The sequence below is a fragment of the Bubalus bubalis genome, chromosome X, assembly GCF_019923935.1.
Source record: "Bubalus bubalis isolate 160015118507 breed Murrah chromosome X, NDDB_SH_1, whole genome shotgun sequence".
Lineage (NCBI taxonomy): Eukaryota > Metazoa > Chordata > Mammalia > Artiodactyla > Bovidae > Bubalus > Bubalus bubalis.
The window spans coordinates 83,065,834-83,083,207 of record NC_059181.1 but is presented as its reverse complement, the minus strand read 5'-3'; the positions used below and the strand labels follow the sequence as shown (position 1 = coordinate 83,083,207).

Genomic DNA, 17,374 nt, shown 5'->3' with positions numbered 1-17,374 from the left:
GAAAGTGAAGCTGGGGCCCAGCATCAGAAGTCCAGTTTTATTCGCAACTGTTCTGTGATGTCAGTGGTGCAGTGTGTTTGCCACTTTATTACATAGCTAAACAGAACATGTGCTTAATCTTTGGATGCTGAAGGAGATGGATGGGCTTTGGAATGAATGTGGCAGTTTAAAAAAAAAACCTTCATTTTTTTGGACCTGGATATTTAGGTGTTTTGGAACACAGTTGTTTCCTCCTTGCGTTTCAAATATAAGACTGCTATAGTCACATGACAATATTGAGAGGTGGAATCTTGTTTGTTACTGTCATTCCCATTCTTTTTTGTTTAGAATCAGAATAAAGTTGTATTTCAAATATCTAAAAAAAAAAAAAAAAAAAAAAAAAGCTGGCGTAAAACTCAACATTCAAAAAATTAAGACCATAACATTCAGTCCCATCTCTTCATGGCAAATAGATGGGGAAAAAGTGGAAGCAGGGACAGATTTGCTTTTCTTGGGCTTTTCTTGGACTGCAAAAAGATCAAAACATTCAATCCTAAAGGAAATCAGCCCTTAATGTTCATTGGAAGGATTGATGCTGATGCTCCAGTACTTTGGCCACAATGCAAAGAGCCTACTCATTGAAAAAAATTCTGATGCTGGGAAAGATTGAGGGCAGGAGAAGGGGAGCAACAGAGGATGAGATAGATAGCAGCACCACTTGAACAAACTCCAGGGGATAATAGGGAAGCCCAGTGGGGAAGCCTGGTGTGCTACAGTCCATGAGGTTGCAAAGAGTTAGACATGATTTAGCGACTGAACAACAACAAACTGATACATAACATGTGAAGTTTAAGGTGTACAATGTGAAATACATGTGTGTGTGTGTGTGTGTTAGTCTCTCAGTTGTGTCCGACTCTTTGTGACTCCATGGACTGTAGCCTGCCAGGCTCTTCTGTCCATGGAATTCTCCAGGCAAGAATACAGGAGTGGGTAGCAATTTTCTTCTCCAGGGGATCTTCTAGGGATAGAACTCAGGTCTCTTGCATTGTAGGCAGATTCTTTACCATCTGAGCCACCAGGGAAGCCCCAATGTGTGTGTGTGTGTGTGTGTGTGTGTGTGTGTGTGTGTATAAGCACCAATATATCATTCAAAAAACAAAGATCATGACATCTGCTCCTATCACTTCATGGCAAATAGATGGGGGAAAACTGGAAACAGTCTCAGATTTTATTTTCTTGGGCTCCAAAATCAATGCAGATGGTGACTGCTGCCATGAAATTAAAAGACACTTGCTCCTTGGAAGCAAAGCTATGACAAACCTAGAGAGTGTGTTAAAGAGCAGAGATATTACTTTGCTGACAAAGGTCTGTATAGTCAAAGCTTTGGTTTTCTCAGTAGTCATGTATGGCTGTGGGAGCTGGACCCTAAAGAAGGCTGAGCACTGAAGAATTGTTTCTTTCAAACTGTGGTTTTGGAGAGGACTCTTGAGAGTCCCTTGGACTGCAAGGAGATTAAACCAGTCAATCCTAAAGGAAATCAACCCTGAATATTCACTGGAAGGACTGGTGCTGAAGCTGAAGCTCCAACACTTTGGCCATGATGCAAGGAGCCAATTCATTGGAAAAGACCCTGATGCTGGGAAAGATTGAGGGCAAGAGGAGGAGTCAACAAAGGATGAGATGGTTGGATGGCATCACTGACTCCAAGGACATGAGTTTGAGCAAAGTCAGGGAGACAGTGAGTACAGGGAAGCCTGGCGTGCTGTAGTTCATGGGGTCACAAAGAGTTGGACATGACTTAGCAACTGAAAAACAACAGCCATATAAGTTTATAAATAAATATACATATATATATATATACACACACACACACACACACACATATATATATATATATATATATATATATATGTTTAAGGTGTACCATAAGAGTATGATGTGAAATATACATGCATGGCAGACTTTAAGGTGAGCGTTTCCAAGGGGTAGCTGCTACATGGCTAACCTAGCTTTCCAAACCATGGGGAAAATAAAAATCCACCAAATAATCAATTTAAAACATTGACAGATTTAATCTGTACTTAGTAAACTCATTTGGCCAAGGTCATCAATATGAGTGATGAAACTAGGAGCAGTACTTGGACCAATCACCATATGTAATCCAAGTCAGAGAGTACTATTATCTCATTATAAATCTATAACAAGAAGGTAAGAGGCTGGTGGGCCGAGCCGGCTTTGGGCTCAGGTGGCAGGCGGATCCCTCAGCTGAAGGCGGGGTGCTGGGAGGTGGCACGTCCCTGAGCTTCCTGGTTCTGGTGACAGGCTGCACATCCGTGGGCAGAATGCCAGAGGCCGAGATCTACAAAATCACCGCCACCGACTTTTACCCTCTCCAGGAAGAGGCCAAGGAGGAGGACCGCCTCGCAGCCTTGCGGTTAAAAAAATTAAAAAAAAAAAAAAAAAAGAAGGTAAGAAATTACATTATCATAGTGCTAGAGCTTAGCTACCGAGGCTGCTGAGGCTGGGGGTGGGGGGAATCCTTCTTGTAAAAAAAGAAATAAGCAAGCTCTGAATTTTAGTAGCTTGAGCTAGGTTTTACTGGGTTAAAGGGTTATTTTTAAAAGGGAGAATTAGAATTCTAATCATGACAATCCAACATTATTGATTCACTTTCTTATTTTTAAGGTCTTGCAAGCCCTTCTAGAACTTTGACATTTTTACCCCCAGGGGAATCAGAAGTGAGCCAGAAAGAGCTGCTGATTTGCAGAAAGTAAGAAGTGGATCTTAGATAGAAACAGCTTTAGTACCAGGGCAGAAGTATGATACAGTGGTTAGGAGCATAGGTTTAGACTCAGGCACACCTGGGTTAAGATTTTAAGCTCCATCACTTACTAGTTGTGTGATATTGAACAAAGTATTTAACCTCTGTAAAATTCAGTTTTCCCTTCTGTAGTTTCTAAAGTGAACTAAGCTCTGTCAAGCTTTGGTGCCTCTGGATAGGCAACACCCTCTGCCTTGAATAACACTCACCTTCTCTAATCCTGACCAATTCTTACTCATCCTTCAGATCTTTAATCCATATTGCCACTTCCAGGAAGTCGCAATTCTCTAGAGTTAGGTAATGCTCTCCTGTATCTCCTCCCCAAGGATCCTAAATACAACTTCAAACATAAGAAATGTATGATAATTGGTGGTTTTAAAAAATTTGTTTCTTCCACACATTAGGAGCCAGCAAACAAGGGCCTGTGGGCTAAATCTGACCTGTGACCTCTTTTTAGCTCCCAAGAATGGTTCTGCATTTTTATAGAATTGATTTTTAAAAAAAGAAGAATATGCAAATAGAGATCTTAAGTGTCCCTCAAAACCTAAAATATTTACTATCTGGCCCTTTATGGAAAAAGTTCAGCATTTGCTGACCCCTGCCATAGATCATAAACAATTTGAGGGTAAGGACTATTTTTCATTTCATAGTATGTCCTGTTCTTAGCACAATGCCTCACACATAGGCATTCAGATATTCACTGAATGAAGGAATGAATTAATGTTTATAACCAGCATTTTTTAAAGCATAATTAATGATAGAATCAAAACACAACTTTATTTTGTCTCCCAATGTCCAATAAAATATACTCCTTTGGTATAAAATTTCTCTGACCTTTGATGGAAACTTGGACAAGGCCTATGACTTTTCTGTTCATTCCTTCAAGAATAAACAGTCCTAAAATCACTCGAAATCACAAAACACAGTCTTGATTCAGTAATCAGGACATATTCAGTCTAAGATATTAATCAAATTCTTCAAGTTTTACTAAGAAATAAGGTCTGCCCTCCCACCCCACACTGAGGCCTATAGGTGTTGGCCATCTGCCTTTGGTGAAGAGGGGGATGATAGCTTTTCTTCTTTCTCTCCCCACTTGCCAGCTCTGATTTGGACCCTCACCAAGGTAGAAGCAGGAAGAAGGACAAGAGGTAAAGGGATTGGTCATTTCTTCTTTGGTAGTAGAAATGGCTTCCTACTCTCTAGGTCTCTGGATCTTCTTTGGGTTCTTCAAATGTCCTCATGACTGAGAATCACTCAGCGATACTATTTGGGAGACCTGGGTTTATAATTTATATCCAGGTTGGTAGTTTACAGCTCTTCCCTCCACCCCTAGGAATCCAACAGTTATCTCCAGCCTTTTTTTTTTTTTTTTCTTTTGCTGGGTTCTCTATATCTAGGTGGTTCTAATAGATTGTGTCCAGTGTGACCCCACATTTGTTCTCCCTATCTCTAGCATGGCACCCTTTTGATTGATTCCCAGGAAATCCTCAAACATCCCTTGCCTGATAAATTCTTGGAATGCTGGCCAGTCCCAACACAGTCAACCCTATCCTCCTGCCAATGACCATGTTTGCTTTCTCAGAATATGCAGCTCCAATTCTCGGCCTGTACTGCAGAGAACATATGTCAAGCTCTCTGAGTGGTCTGGAGAAATCCCTCTCCCTACTGTTGAGGTGAAGGAGGTAATATCTCCACCATTCCAGCATTCCTGTAGAAGGTGGAGTGGAGTCTTAGCCTGCCAACAGATCTCTTCAGAGACGTGTTTTCACAAGTTTTCCCCCCACTCTCCTCCACAATGAGACTTCTTTTAATTTCTTGGACTCTGTTCTGGAACATTTCCTTTGTAAATTCTATATATCATGATCTGGCTTTGGAATTTCCCATCTATTGTAGGCCATCTATGTCTTTCTGGAAATTTAAATTTTAATATCATGTTACCTAAGCCTTTCTTTTTTTCCTAATTAGGTAGGAAACATTAGACTATCTCTAATGATCTCCAGTTATATTCAAGTAACTTCATTCTTTATTGAGCATCTACCATGTAGTTTTAGAGATGTTTTCTCTTCTAATACTCATGAAGAGAGTTTTTCCCTTCCTTTAAAATAATAAAACTAAGAAATTAATTGACTATCTCAAGGTAACCCAGAAAATATAGATTAAAGGTGAGGCTGAAACCTAGGTCTATCTGACTTCAAAATCCATCGTCATTTCATTACAACATGATCTTCAAACTTGTTCACCAAATTATTCCAAATGGCAGAACAGAATGAACGTGTATCCCTGGAGAAGTCTGGCTAGCCCAGTGAAGCCCCACTGCAAGTGCAATATTTCTCTGAAGTCTCATGCTTGGTAAAAAAAGTGTATACAACATTTGGATTTTATTCCACAATATGGTTTCATCGTTATATAAACTATCTTGAAAATTATCACTCAAATTGCCTTTGTTCTTCCTATCTGAAATTTCAAGTAAAATTGATCCTCTCGAAAAATGCCTCGTGTTTACTCTGTAGTTTCATGAATCTTGAGCATACTACTCCAGTTTTCCATATTCCAGTTTTCCTACTCCACAAGGTATTAGACTATGCTGGTGATTTCAAGGAGTCTTAACCCATTGTAAGTGCTAGAATGAGGGAAATGAAAAGATAAAAGATGCAAGACTTGTTAAAGAGAATTTGGGGAAAAGGAAAAAGCACTGCAATAATTTCTTAAAAATTGGTATTATACATTATTATGCTATTATTATTATGAAATTGAAAGTGTTAGTTGCTCAGTCTTGTCCATCTCTTTGCAACCCCATGGACTGTAACCTGCCAGACTCTTATGTCCATGGAATTTTTCAGGGAAGAATACTGGAGAGGGTAGCTATTCCCTTCACCAGGGGATCTTCCAGACCTGGGGATCAAACCTGGGTCTCCTGCATTGCAGGCAGATTCTTTACTGTCTGAGCCACCAAGGAAGTCCCCATTATTATTATATACTACTATTATTGTTAATTCCATAATAAAAATTGTTGATGACCATGAGTTTTTGGATGAACAAAGCACTAATATTGCTATAATATTAGAAAAGTGACATGAGGACATTCAGCTGTTCTTAACCTGGAGGCCATGGAGCACAGAAATTATAGGCCTATTTCTAAGAAAGTGGACAATCCATAGCTTTAATTAAGTTCTCAAAGCAGTCAAACACCCACCAAAGGTTCAGAACTACTGCTACAGAGAAAAGAGCAGAGACTTTGGGATAGCGCTCCTTGTTTTCAAATACTGGCTCCAGGCTTATTAAACTATGTGATATACTTCATCTCTAAGCCTTGGTTTTCTTATTTGTAAAAGGAGAATAATAATATCCAAACCACAGAGTTGTTGCAAGGATTAAATGAAATTCTCTACATTAAATGCTTGATATGGAGTAAGCACTCAAGAAATGTTAATCTCCTTCCTCTTGCCACAATATATAAAACATGTGCATGCGTGCTAAATGGCTTCAGTCGTGTCTTACTCTGTGCAACCCTATTGACTGTAGCCTGCTAGGCTTCTCTGTCTATGGGATTCTTGAGGCAACATTACTGGAGTGGGTTGCCATGCCCCCCTCCAAGGGAGCTTCCCAACCCAGGGATCGAACCCATATCTCTTATGTCTCCTGCATTGGCAGGCTGTTTCTTTATCACTAGTGCCACCTGGGAAGTCCCATATAAAACACAGTAATGGCACTTAAACTACAGTTGGATGAATCACTTATAATGGCACATATACCCAGGATAAATATGCCTTATTTAAAGATATTCTACTTAAAGCTTAGACCCCCCCCCATTAGAAACTCAGATCTAGATTCCAAGACTGATGTTAAATCTCCACAAAAACTTCAAAATAAAAGAATTCAGTTGGTGCCTAAAAAAAAAAAAAAAGTTTCCCAAACCTGGGGAAATATATATGCACGCATACTGTTTATAAAGATGGAATTATTTAAATATCACTACATCCTGGCATGTTTGGTTTCAATTCTACACATATATTAATTACTATAAAACCTAAGATGAAAAAAGTCTTGAATTGAGCAGGAGATTTGATTTCCTTAAATGTCCCATGAAAAGGCTTTTACAAAAACAGGGAGTCTTCGCTAATTCTACAGATTCATGAAGAAACCTCGAAGGGGTTAAAGTGGAAGGCTTAGTCAAACTTTGCTTCTGAGCTTCTCTTATCTCCTCCCTCTGAGGCTCCCAGCCGCTAAGGCAAAGCAGAGCTGATTCACTACCTTTCCCGCACTCTCCAAACTGTTGCCTGCAAAAGAGGAACTGGGGACTTAACTATTCAGGCTGCTTCCATTCAAGTGTTCCGGATGGTACATACACATCCAAAGGGACAATTCTCTTGGCTGTTCGGGGTTTACAAGGAGCAGGCATCTGAAACTGCGCTCTGAAGCTGTAAGTGGCAACCGGCGTTTTAAGTCACTAATAGAGGGTGCTTTTCTCTTTTGCGCTGGGAAGATCTGACTCTTCAGGAGGATGAAAGAGAAAGCGTGTTTTGCATGAACATAGTCCTGTTTCTCTGGCAAAACAAGGCTTTCTTTCTATTTTACAGATATTCCAGAGATGTTCCTGAACAACTTGCCCGTCGGTGTAAGCTTCAAAAGGGATCCTTAAAAGGCCAGCCCCATTCATCCCATGAGCCACGAGAGAGGTAAGAGAGACTTGGAAATATGATGATATTATTTATGGTGAAAATGCGGTTATTTATCGGCAGGTGTGACAAACCGGCACTGTCTGCCTCGGAAGATAACAGCAGCTCTCTCTTGAAACGCTTATTACTTAATGGCTTCAGCGATTGAAGAAGCGCTTGTGGCTGGAATTGTTTTTTCACAGGCTCCTGTGGAACCAGATTCTCTAACAGTTCCCACCCCCTTAGTTTTTCTCCCCGACACCAGGCAGGTAAATGCGAACAGAATGCGTTAATTCCTGAAAGCTATTGCAAGAGCCAAAACTCCCTTCTGAGTTGTTTCACTGATCATTTTCCTTAGCTATGTGGTGAGATTTCAGCTCTGAAATTCTATAAGCAGGTGTCATTTGGAAAAATATAGAATTGCCAATTATTTCAGAACTTTATCACATTAAAGAAAAGCAAAAGGAACTATGGGGAGCTCCTTGAGGACCAAAACAGGGATGAGGTTACACATCTCTATATCCCCAGCACTTCATAGGGGGCCTGGTACTTGGTTTGCACTCAAAGGTTTGCTGAATGTGTCAGTCTGAATATATACAGAACTTTGTTTCTCTTATTAGAAATAAGTTTCACCCTAGGAATTCCTCTCCATGTTGATGGATGGGCAAAGCTTCACATTCCCTTCTCGTTTTAAGGAGCAAAATTCATGGTCTGGGTATGTATGTTATTTTGCTTTTGTGAGGTTTGCTTTTGTGTGCTGATGTTGAACATAATCGGAGACTTGGCATTTCAATGTTCATACCAAAATCATGATTTTTTTTTTTTGCCAAGAATTTTATGTACCAAGTTAATGACAAAACATACAATCAGAAAATCAGAGGTACATTCACATTGCTTGTAGGTGTTTTGATTTACATTAGAAGTAAACCAGATGTCCAGGCTAATGTTGGACATTGGCCAGTTATTAAGTTAATCTCTTTCCATTTTCCCTTCCCCCAATCTCCCCTCCCACTTTCCTTCCTTCCTCTCTTTTCCAATGTTTTCCTCCTACCCTATCTTCATCTGTGCCTCTTAACCACTCATTTTCTCCCACCTCTTATCAGCACTTCCCACACCTTCTCACATTTTTCCTTCTTTCTTCCCCCCTTTCCTCCATCTCCCTTCTTTTCCTAATGCCTTTCCCATTTTCCTATTCCTCACTCTCCTTATCCCTCATCAGCTTTCCATTACTTTTACAAAGACTAGAGACTGATTTTCATTTCATTATCTTTCCATAAAAAAATGTAGGATACTATAATCTTACAAAGGTCTTTCCAAAATAACCAGGTTTTTTAGAATTAATAGAATTTTGGCTTCTTTTGAAATTGCATGGTTGTTTTTCTTTCCAAATGGTCCATACCTTTTAATAGAGTAATCACATTGTCTGTGCAACTCATCAATAGTTAGCTAAGAGAGCTATGGTGATCCTGTTTGGAAAGCTTTTATGAGAAGTTGTCACAGATATAGGAACAGATTAAGAAAGAGGATCCCCTTCACCCATATCTAACTTTTCATCTACTCATTTCAAAATCCTTCAGATTTAAGGAATTGAACTGATAGACCTCTCTGAATTGAATAGGATGTTTGGTGTTCTGCAGACACAGAGGTTTTAAGAAATATATGGTTAGTTTTCAAAACCCTCAAATGAAATGTTTAAAGAAGTTGACAAACTGTATATGAGAGTATTGTTATCTACAGATTCTTCAAGCTTCATAGAATTCTAATAAATATTTCATAAATAGTTAGATTTAAGGAAAATTCAGGGTTGATTGTCTTAAAGGCAGTATTATTAATTGTTAATGAAAAGCATCTATAGACACAACTGAACTGTCTAAAACTTCAGGCCATAAACCCACTCCATGTAGTTTTCCTCTAAAATCATGGAACTGAAATAATTCAAGAGCAAAGTTTCTAACAAAGTGGTTATTCCTTTTTTTTTTTTCTTGGTTGTGGCACACAGCTTGCAGGATCTTAGTTCCCTGTCCAGGGATTGAACCCAGCTCCACAGCAGTGAAAGTGCCAAGTCCTAACCACTAGACTGCCAGGGAACTCCCCCAAAATGATTATTCCTTAATTCTAGGTTATACTCAGAAATTTAAGTCTTCTTTGCACAGTAAGAGATAGAAGAGTTGGGGAGGGAAATAAAAAGGGAGTTTCAGGCACTTCCCCAACCTTCATTATGTATTGAAACAGATAACACCGTGCTTCTCTCCAGATTTTCAGTGTTAAGTGCATTTCTTCAGTCATATCCATGCATTTATTCAGTAATTATTGAGCAGCTATTGTAAGCATGGTTACATAAGGGACTACGTGCATGCATGTATGCTCAGTCAAGTCTGACTCTTTATGACCCCATGGACTGCAGCCTGCCAGGCTCCTCTGTTCATGGAATTTTCCAGGCAAGAATACTGGAATGGGTTGCTATTTTCTCCTCTGGGGGACCTTTCTGACCCAGGGATTGAACCTGTGTCTCCTGCATTGGCAGGCGGATTCTTTTGCCACTGAGCCACATGGGAAGTGAATGTAAGATTGAAAAAGATCATCAAGGAGTTTATAAATTACAACTTGAGAAAAAACACAGAAAATAGATACTTACAATATTAGGTGAATGTAACTTCTCTAGGAGGGATGGAGAGCCTGTGGAAATTAGGATTTGATAAGAAATCAAGGTCAGTTTCATAAGCTGAACTATGAAGAATTGTACCATTTCCCTAAGCAGATATATACAAAGATAGAAGGAACAGATCAAACAAAAACATGAAGGCAGGGAAATAGGTGTCAGTGAGCATTACAGCTTGATTAGAAAGTAGGGTAGTGGAAGGAATTAAAGTCAGCCAGGACCAGGGCATGGACAGCCTTGAATGCCAAGCTAAGGAGAATGGAATAAAGTTAAAAGGTAATATGTGGACTACCAAATATTTATTCCTTTTTCATCCTATAAGAATAGTTATAAATAAATCATATAGTGATGCAATGTAGAGTAAAAAGCACAAAACAAAGAAGACATATAGCTTGACACTTTTTTTTTATAAAGTTAAAAACAAAAATAAAAAACATAGTGTTTAGACATGGGGTGTATGTGTAAATAAAAGCAAGGTAATGATTAACAAAATTCAGAATATTGAATTTGATAGGGAGGAGCATAGGTAGGCATCATGTAAATTATTATTCTCAATCTTACAGTCAGTAGGTTCTTGTTCACAGGTGTTTGTTCATGGGTGTTACTAAGTAAACAAATAAAGAGAACTTGGAGGCACCCATGACGACAGTGTGCCTAACCAGGGAGTCTGACTTATCCAAATATGTGTACTTGGAGGTCCATGGGAGACTAAAAAGACAGTATACTACTATTGAGACTTTCCCCACTTGGACGGCACTCACAGTGAGTGTTGATTTTCCTACTACTTGTGTTCTGGAGGCCAGGTGAAAAAAGTATGCCTCCATGTGGGCTGCTGGGGACTGTCACAGTCCTGACTCTCGGGCGCTCCATTCTATTTGTAGAGTGGTGCTTCTCAGCCCTGGCTGCATATCAAAACCACATGTGGATCTTTAAGTACTACAGCTGTTTGGGCCTCCCCCCACACAAACCTTCTGCATCAGAACCTCTGAGGGAAGGCCCCAGATAGACATATTTTCAAAAAGTTTAGTAAGTGACCCTAAGGGCAGCAGGGACTGGAAACCATTCCTTGCAGAGTGTACTTAGAAACCTTGAATGGGTAGCTTGTCACAAATATAGATTTCAGGGTCCTATCCAGAGAGACTCTGATCTAGAGAGCAAGGGGAAAGGCCTAGAAATCTGCATTTGTAAGACAAATCTTCCAGGTGATTCTGATGAAGGAACCTCCTTCAGAAACACTGCCCCAAAGGTTCCAAAATCCTAGGGCCTCAGGGGGATCACTCTGTGTATTTGTTCGTTTCCTAGGGCTGCTATAAACAAAGTACTACAAACTAGGTGGCTGAAAACAGAAATTTATTCTCTTAGGTCTGAAGGCTAGAAGTCTGAAATCAAGGCATCAACAGGGCCATGCTTTCTCTGCACTCTGTAGAGTAAAATTCTCCCCTGACTCTTCTGGCTTCTGGTGTTTACTGGCAATCCTTGGCCCTCCCTGGTTTGTAGGTGCATCACTCCAGTCTCTGCCTCTGTGTTCCCCCTGTATACCTCTGCTTTCTCTTCTTATGAGGACACCAGTCATATTGGATTTAGGGCCAACCTAATGACCTCATTTGAACTTGACTACATCTATAAAGACCCCCCCCCCTTTTTTTTTTTTTTACAAATAAGGTCACATTTGCAGGTACTGGGTGTTAGGATTTCAACGTGACTTTTTTGGGGACACAATTCCTTCTGTGACACTCTTTTAAATATTTTTTAAAAGTAGGGTTCCTAAACAACCAACAGAACAGTTTAGCTTTGTTCTTTAGCTGGGATATCTAGATAGAAAAACTGATAGTTAACTCTCAAAGCTTGATATGCAAAGGATCACCTGAAAATCTTGTGCTTAGAATACGTATTCCTGGGCCTTGATCCAAAATATTAGAACTCAAAAGGCCTGGTGAAGGGCCTAGGAGTCTACATTTTAAGTAACGTAGGAGGTTCATGCATCACATTCTTGAGAAAAACTGAATTTAGGAGAATAAGAAAGGTCGAGAATCCAGTGGTCTGGGGAGAAAGAGCTCCCAAGAACAGACCTTGAAGTCTGCATTTGTAACAAGCTACTCAGATGAACCACTGGCTTTGGGGCTGGTGTTTTTAGGGAACAAAAGGATACCTATGTAATTACCTTTTCTACTTGTTAGTGAATCAGAAATCAAAATAGATGTACCTTTAAGTATTGCAAAAACTGTTTCCTAGCCTATAGCTCCAAAGACAGTAGAAAGATACCCTGTCCCTTTGCTCTTGTTTCTGTGAACCAGGTGGTTCTGCACAGGTGCTAGAGGCCATAGGTATGTAGGCTAAGAATCATGCAGATTACAGAAAGTACAGTACCATGAGCTAGTAAATATAAACTTTAAGCTGAAGTGCTCCTAGGATGAGGGAAAAATCAAGATTATAGGAAGAGTAATGTGATTGTTGGAGCTATTTCTATTAACGCTCCTTGGGCATGTTAACAAGTGACAGAACTGGGCTACCTTGTCAGCTCTCTGCCACTATTGCACATGGAAGCTTAACGGGTGATGGTAGTTTATGTTTTGTATTTTTCTTTTTAGTCACCTATATTCAAAATTCATGTTGGGAAAAACAAGCTAAATTATTTTGGAAGCCTTCAACAGCAAATAGTTGACCCTATTTACACACTGGAATGTTTTTGCCAATAAAGACAACAGTCCATCTTTACCATTAATGAAAGATGAAGTTACTTGCTCAGAACAAACACACCCTTTCAATTACTTCTGATCTACAAATACTGGGGGGCGGGGGTGTATTCTTACCCCACAGTCCTAAATGAGAGACAGAGAACACATAAACAAAATTGGAGGAAGCCTGCATTCCTAAAAATTCCATAATTTGTTAAAGTGACCCATGGCACTGGGACCTGGGGTTTGAAAAACAAATCCTTAGATTTAGATCTTCATTTCAGTGCTAGGCTTTCTTGGTTAAACTAGAGCAGTGGTTTTCAGTCCTGGCTGTAGTTTAGAGCCATTTGGGGAACTTTTTAACAATACCAGTGCTTGGACCCCACCTAAGACCAATAAAATCTGATTCTCTAGAGTGGTGAGCAGGCCCAACTGTGGAGATTATGATTCAGAAAGTCTAGATTGGGACCCAGGGTCTATATTTTAATAAGTACTTCAGACTTTTATGACCAGTTAGTTTAGAAAACACTGTCCTACTCTAGCCAAGTTATTAGCTGCTGTCCTCTGACTGTAATTTTTCTTTTTTATTTTATTTTATTTTATTTTTAAACTTTACATAATTGTATTAGTTTTGCCAAATATCAAAATGAATCCGCCACAGGTATACATGTGTTCCCCATCCTGAACCCTCCTCCCTCCTCCCTCCCCATTCGATCCCTCTGGGTCGTCCCAGTGCACCAGCCCCAAGCATCCAGTATCGTGCATCGAACCTGGACTGGCAACTCGTTTCATACATGATATTTTACATGTTTCAATGCCATTCTCCCAAATCTTCCCACCCTCTCCCTCTCCCACAGAGTCCATAAGACTGTTCTATACATCAGTGTCTCTTTTGCTGTCTCGTACACAGGGTTATTGTTACCATCTTTAACCTTGTAACAGGTATACCACTTAGAAAAAAAAGCATTCAAAATGATAAAAACTCAGGATACCATTTTAAAACAAAATTTCCCATCTAAAACCATTTTGCAATATATCAGTTAATTTTTATTTCAGAAGAAATCACCATCTCTCTTTCTTAGATACCCAAATCTTTTATTTTTGTTTTTGATTTTCAGGAAAATAAATCTGTTGAGGAGTTTGAAGAGTCACATCTTCTGAGCCTAGACCTACTGCTGTCAGCATCTCTGAGCCCTCCTCCATCTGAGAATTACCAGGTCTGACAACACTTTCCCTCCAGCCTACAGTGAGGGATGTCAACAAAACTGTAGACAAGTTACATTCTCTAGACTTCCAACCCTCAAGCTGTGGCAGTCGGGAAGACACCTTACAAGCTCCATCCTTATGGGGGATTCAGAAAGACAAGAAGGGCAAAAACTCAGATATGCTGAGCTGGAAATATACAAAAGCTTTTAGAAAATCTCCCCACAGAAGAATCCAATTAAATTCACATAATTAATGCACACATTAGATAAGCCATAGATAAAATAGAATGCTTTCTCCCTCCACCAAAAGATAGAAAAAGTCTGATTTAATACTCAGACATGCTTGTTCTCATTCCAGTATTATAAAGCAGTTTTGCCATATTTATTTTAATCAGTATAGGAGTAGGACTGTGGAAAATAAAATATTTTATTTGTATTTTAAGAAAGTGGTTAAGAAGTTCTGATAAAAAAAACTATTTGGGAGAGGGATGCTGTGCTGGAAAATAGAGATAGTGTGGCAACTGCCAAATTAGAATATCATTTTCTTGCTTATGCAATATTGACTTGGCTCTGGTTGTGATTGCTTTGATTGTGTATGAGATTGTTAGAACACCTCCAGCATATTCAGAGACAGTCTAAGTGACTGTGGAATGCCTCAAGGGCAATAGAAATCAACTAGAAATAGGTACTAACTCAAGTCTTGAGTGATGACGGAGGTGCATTTCAAGTACCATGGAAATCTCACTGGACGGGCCCATTTTCCCACCCTGGCAACAGAGGTTGACACTACTTCAGATAAGTATTCCAACCTGTATATGTATGTGGGCTTATTCCTGAGCCTCTTGGCCATTCTCCTCATCCTGCTCTTCACGATGCTCCTTCGACTCAAACATGTCATCTCACCCATCACCTCCGAGAGCACAGAAAGTGTTCCTCAATTCACAGATGTAGAGATGCAGAGTCGGATTCCTACTCCTTAAAGCCAGGATGAAAGTGAGCTTTACTGGATCTCAGTGAACCCTTGTATGTTGATGTCCAGGAAAGCTGACTTCATTACATGTAGCTTCCTGTGTAAGGAATCAACAAGTTGTTCACTTAACAAGTTGTTCCTCCTTTCCTTGTGTTATTCTTTATCTTGACTCTGCTTATGGGATATCTAAGAGGTCTGACTCCTTCCTTGCCAGGAATATAGGAAATGGCAGCTGCTTAGGAAGGTAGGTTTCCATGGTAGCCAAAGAGAGGCTGGGCCTTGAGCAACCCTCAGATCACAGAAATTCATATGCAGCTGTTGTTTAAAAAACAAACAAACACAACCCTGGAAACTCCAAGAAAAAGGAAAATTTGCCTTTGAAAGGATTGATTGTTCAAAAAGGTTACCCCAAGAAAGGAACAAGTTTTAACTTAGCAGTTAGGCCCAAAAGAATCACCTCTGGTTACATGAACTTGACTCATGTTGGAGGTTAATGGAAGGGACCACAAACCCTTTCCCAAAAGAGCAGTGATTTTATCAACTATGGCCATCAGGTTTGTCCCAAATGAAAGCAGAGTCTTTAAAGACACTGTTTCAATTTTAAAAGCAATTTTGCAAAAGTAAGTTTCTAGTGAACAAACTCATCTAGAGAGGGAAAATGTGCATTTTATATCTGTGTTATTACTATTACTGGACTTTTAAAAACTCAGATAGTGGTAGATATATTACAAAAATCTGGAACAATGAGCTTCCCTCAAACCAAGGGAAAATTAAGTCAAAATATGCTTATGATAATGAACATTATATGATATGTGCACCTTCTTTGCCCTTTTCTCCTTCCCCATCACACTCCATGATTGAGTTGCACTCAAATTTAAGCTTTGTTTAAAGATGGCCTTGGCAAAGAAGACTCAACTGTGCTTTAAAGCAGAAATGAAATAGTCTTGGTATTCTGTTGTTGAATGATTGTGGCTTTGGACAAAACACTCAAGCCTGGGGTATCAGGTTTTTCTTTCTGAAAAATGATCTGAGAGCTATTCAGTCATCACTGGACTCCTCTTAGATCTGAGTGTAAGAAAAACAGAGACAAAAGACTAAATAATACCCTCCAACAAATCTTTATTGAGATCAGTGTCCTCAAATGTCACATTTGTCTTTCCCAGAAAATGTTCCTCCTTTCCTGATCCCTGCCAAAAGATGAAGTGTTACACTTATTACCTATAAAATAAATATATTTTGAAAAATTGCATTCTCATAAACAGCCCTAGTGTGCCAGTAGTGGGAGACAATTTGATTTTTTAATAATTTACTTATTACAAATTAGAAATTAGAAGGCTGGTCATACTCTTGCCGCCAAAGAACTAAAATACGCATGTTAATTTCTACCTGCTTTCAAAAAAATCAGTTCTCGCTTACACCTAAAATATGGTCATCAAATTTCCACCAGGTGCTCACTTGGGAATTGTGACAGTGAGAGAGAAGTGGAATGGATGTTAGGTTAATGGCACCTCTACCAGACATGCTCTCGAGTTTGTTACCAATTTAGATTGGCTCCTTTACTTTGATCTAAATCTAGCATGATGGTGAAATTCCCAAGTGCTTTCTACTTTTATACACAGTCATTTGCCAATACTCCCCTCTCCAAGGGGCTACAAAGTATGAAATCCCCACATGCAGAGCTAAACTTAGCAGCAAGCCTGCCTCTGGCACACCTGTTACAATAGCGCACCATAAGAGATGGCAGCTGCATTCTGTACCATTTGGAAAAGATGAGCAGGTAGGCTAAGAATCAGATAGGGCATGCGCTTCCCCTTTTGGCATTGTCATTTCCAAATTGCAAAGTGATTCATATTATTTCATTTGGGGGTTTAAATTGTCTTTAGTCACACCCAGACCCTATGTACCCTTTAAAATGATAGTTTTTGGCAGCCATACATGGACTTCATCAAAGGATGCCAATATACCCCAGAACTTTTTAAGGACACACATCTCTCCTCATTCCAGGCTCTGCCTTTTGTGCTCACAGTATTTGAATGCACTTTACAGTTAAGAAGTCAGTGATTGGATAAATGAAGGAACTGATTACATTTTCAACAGCAGTGAATAGCAAGATACCCAATGCCTTGTTGCTGAATCTGGTGAAGAGACAAACTGCAAATCTAGTCCCTGCCCATCTGATCTCCCCAACCCAGATTTCAGGAGTTTAAAACTGCTCCTTAATCACTGACTTGGATGAAGATTCCTAATTTATGATTAGGTTACTCACCTGGAAAACAATCAACCTCTTTTATCACAACCACCCCATGGGATCCAGATCTTCAATGAGCATTAACCAAAGTACATGGCATGGATTGCACTAAAATAGCAGCATAACCCCTCACAATTTCCAGTGATAACATAAATGGAGATG

General features: G+C 39.6%; 1 protein-coding gene and 1 long non-coding RNA gene across 2 annotated transcripts in view; one reads left to right on the top strand and one right to left on the bottom strand.

Moving 5' to 3' along the window:
* Positions 1–6,933: 6,933 nt before the first annotated feature.
* Positions 6,934–16,045, top strand: SERTM2 (serine rich and transmembrane domain containing 2). Its single transcript, XM_025277378.2, has 3 exons — positions 6,934–7,220; positions 7,378–7,476; positions 13,908–16,045. The coding sequence occupies exon 3, from the start codon at positions 14,702–14,704 to the stop codon at positions 14,972–14,974; it is 273 nt and encodes a 90-aa protein (XP_025133163.1). The 5' UTR covers positions 6,934–7,220; positions 7,378–7,476; positions 13,908–14,701; the 3' UTR covers positions 14,975–16,045.
* LOC123332028 overlaps positions 9,932–17,374 on the bottom strand; it is a 62,486-nt gene continuing 55,043 nt past the window's right edge. Inside the window, exon 3 of the long non-coding RNA XR_006548869.1 lies at positions 9,932–10,131. This is a non-coding gene — a long non-coding RNA (uncharacterized LOC123332028). The remainder of the gene's footprint in view (positions 10,132–17,374) is intronic.

Coding starts and splice junctions, on each gene's coding strand:
- SERTM2 (XM_025277378.2), top strand. CDS start 14,702: ATGACGGAGGTGCATTTCAAGTACCATGGAAATCTCACTGGACGGGCC.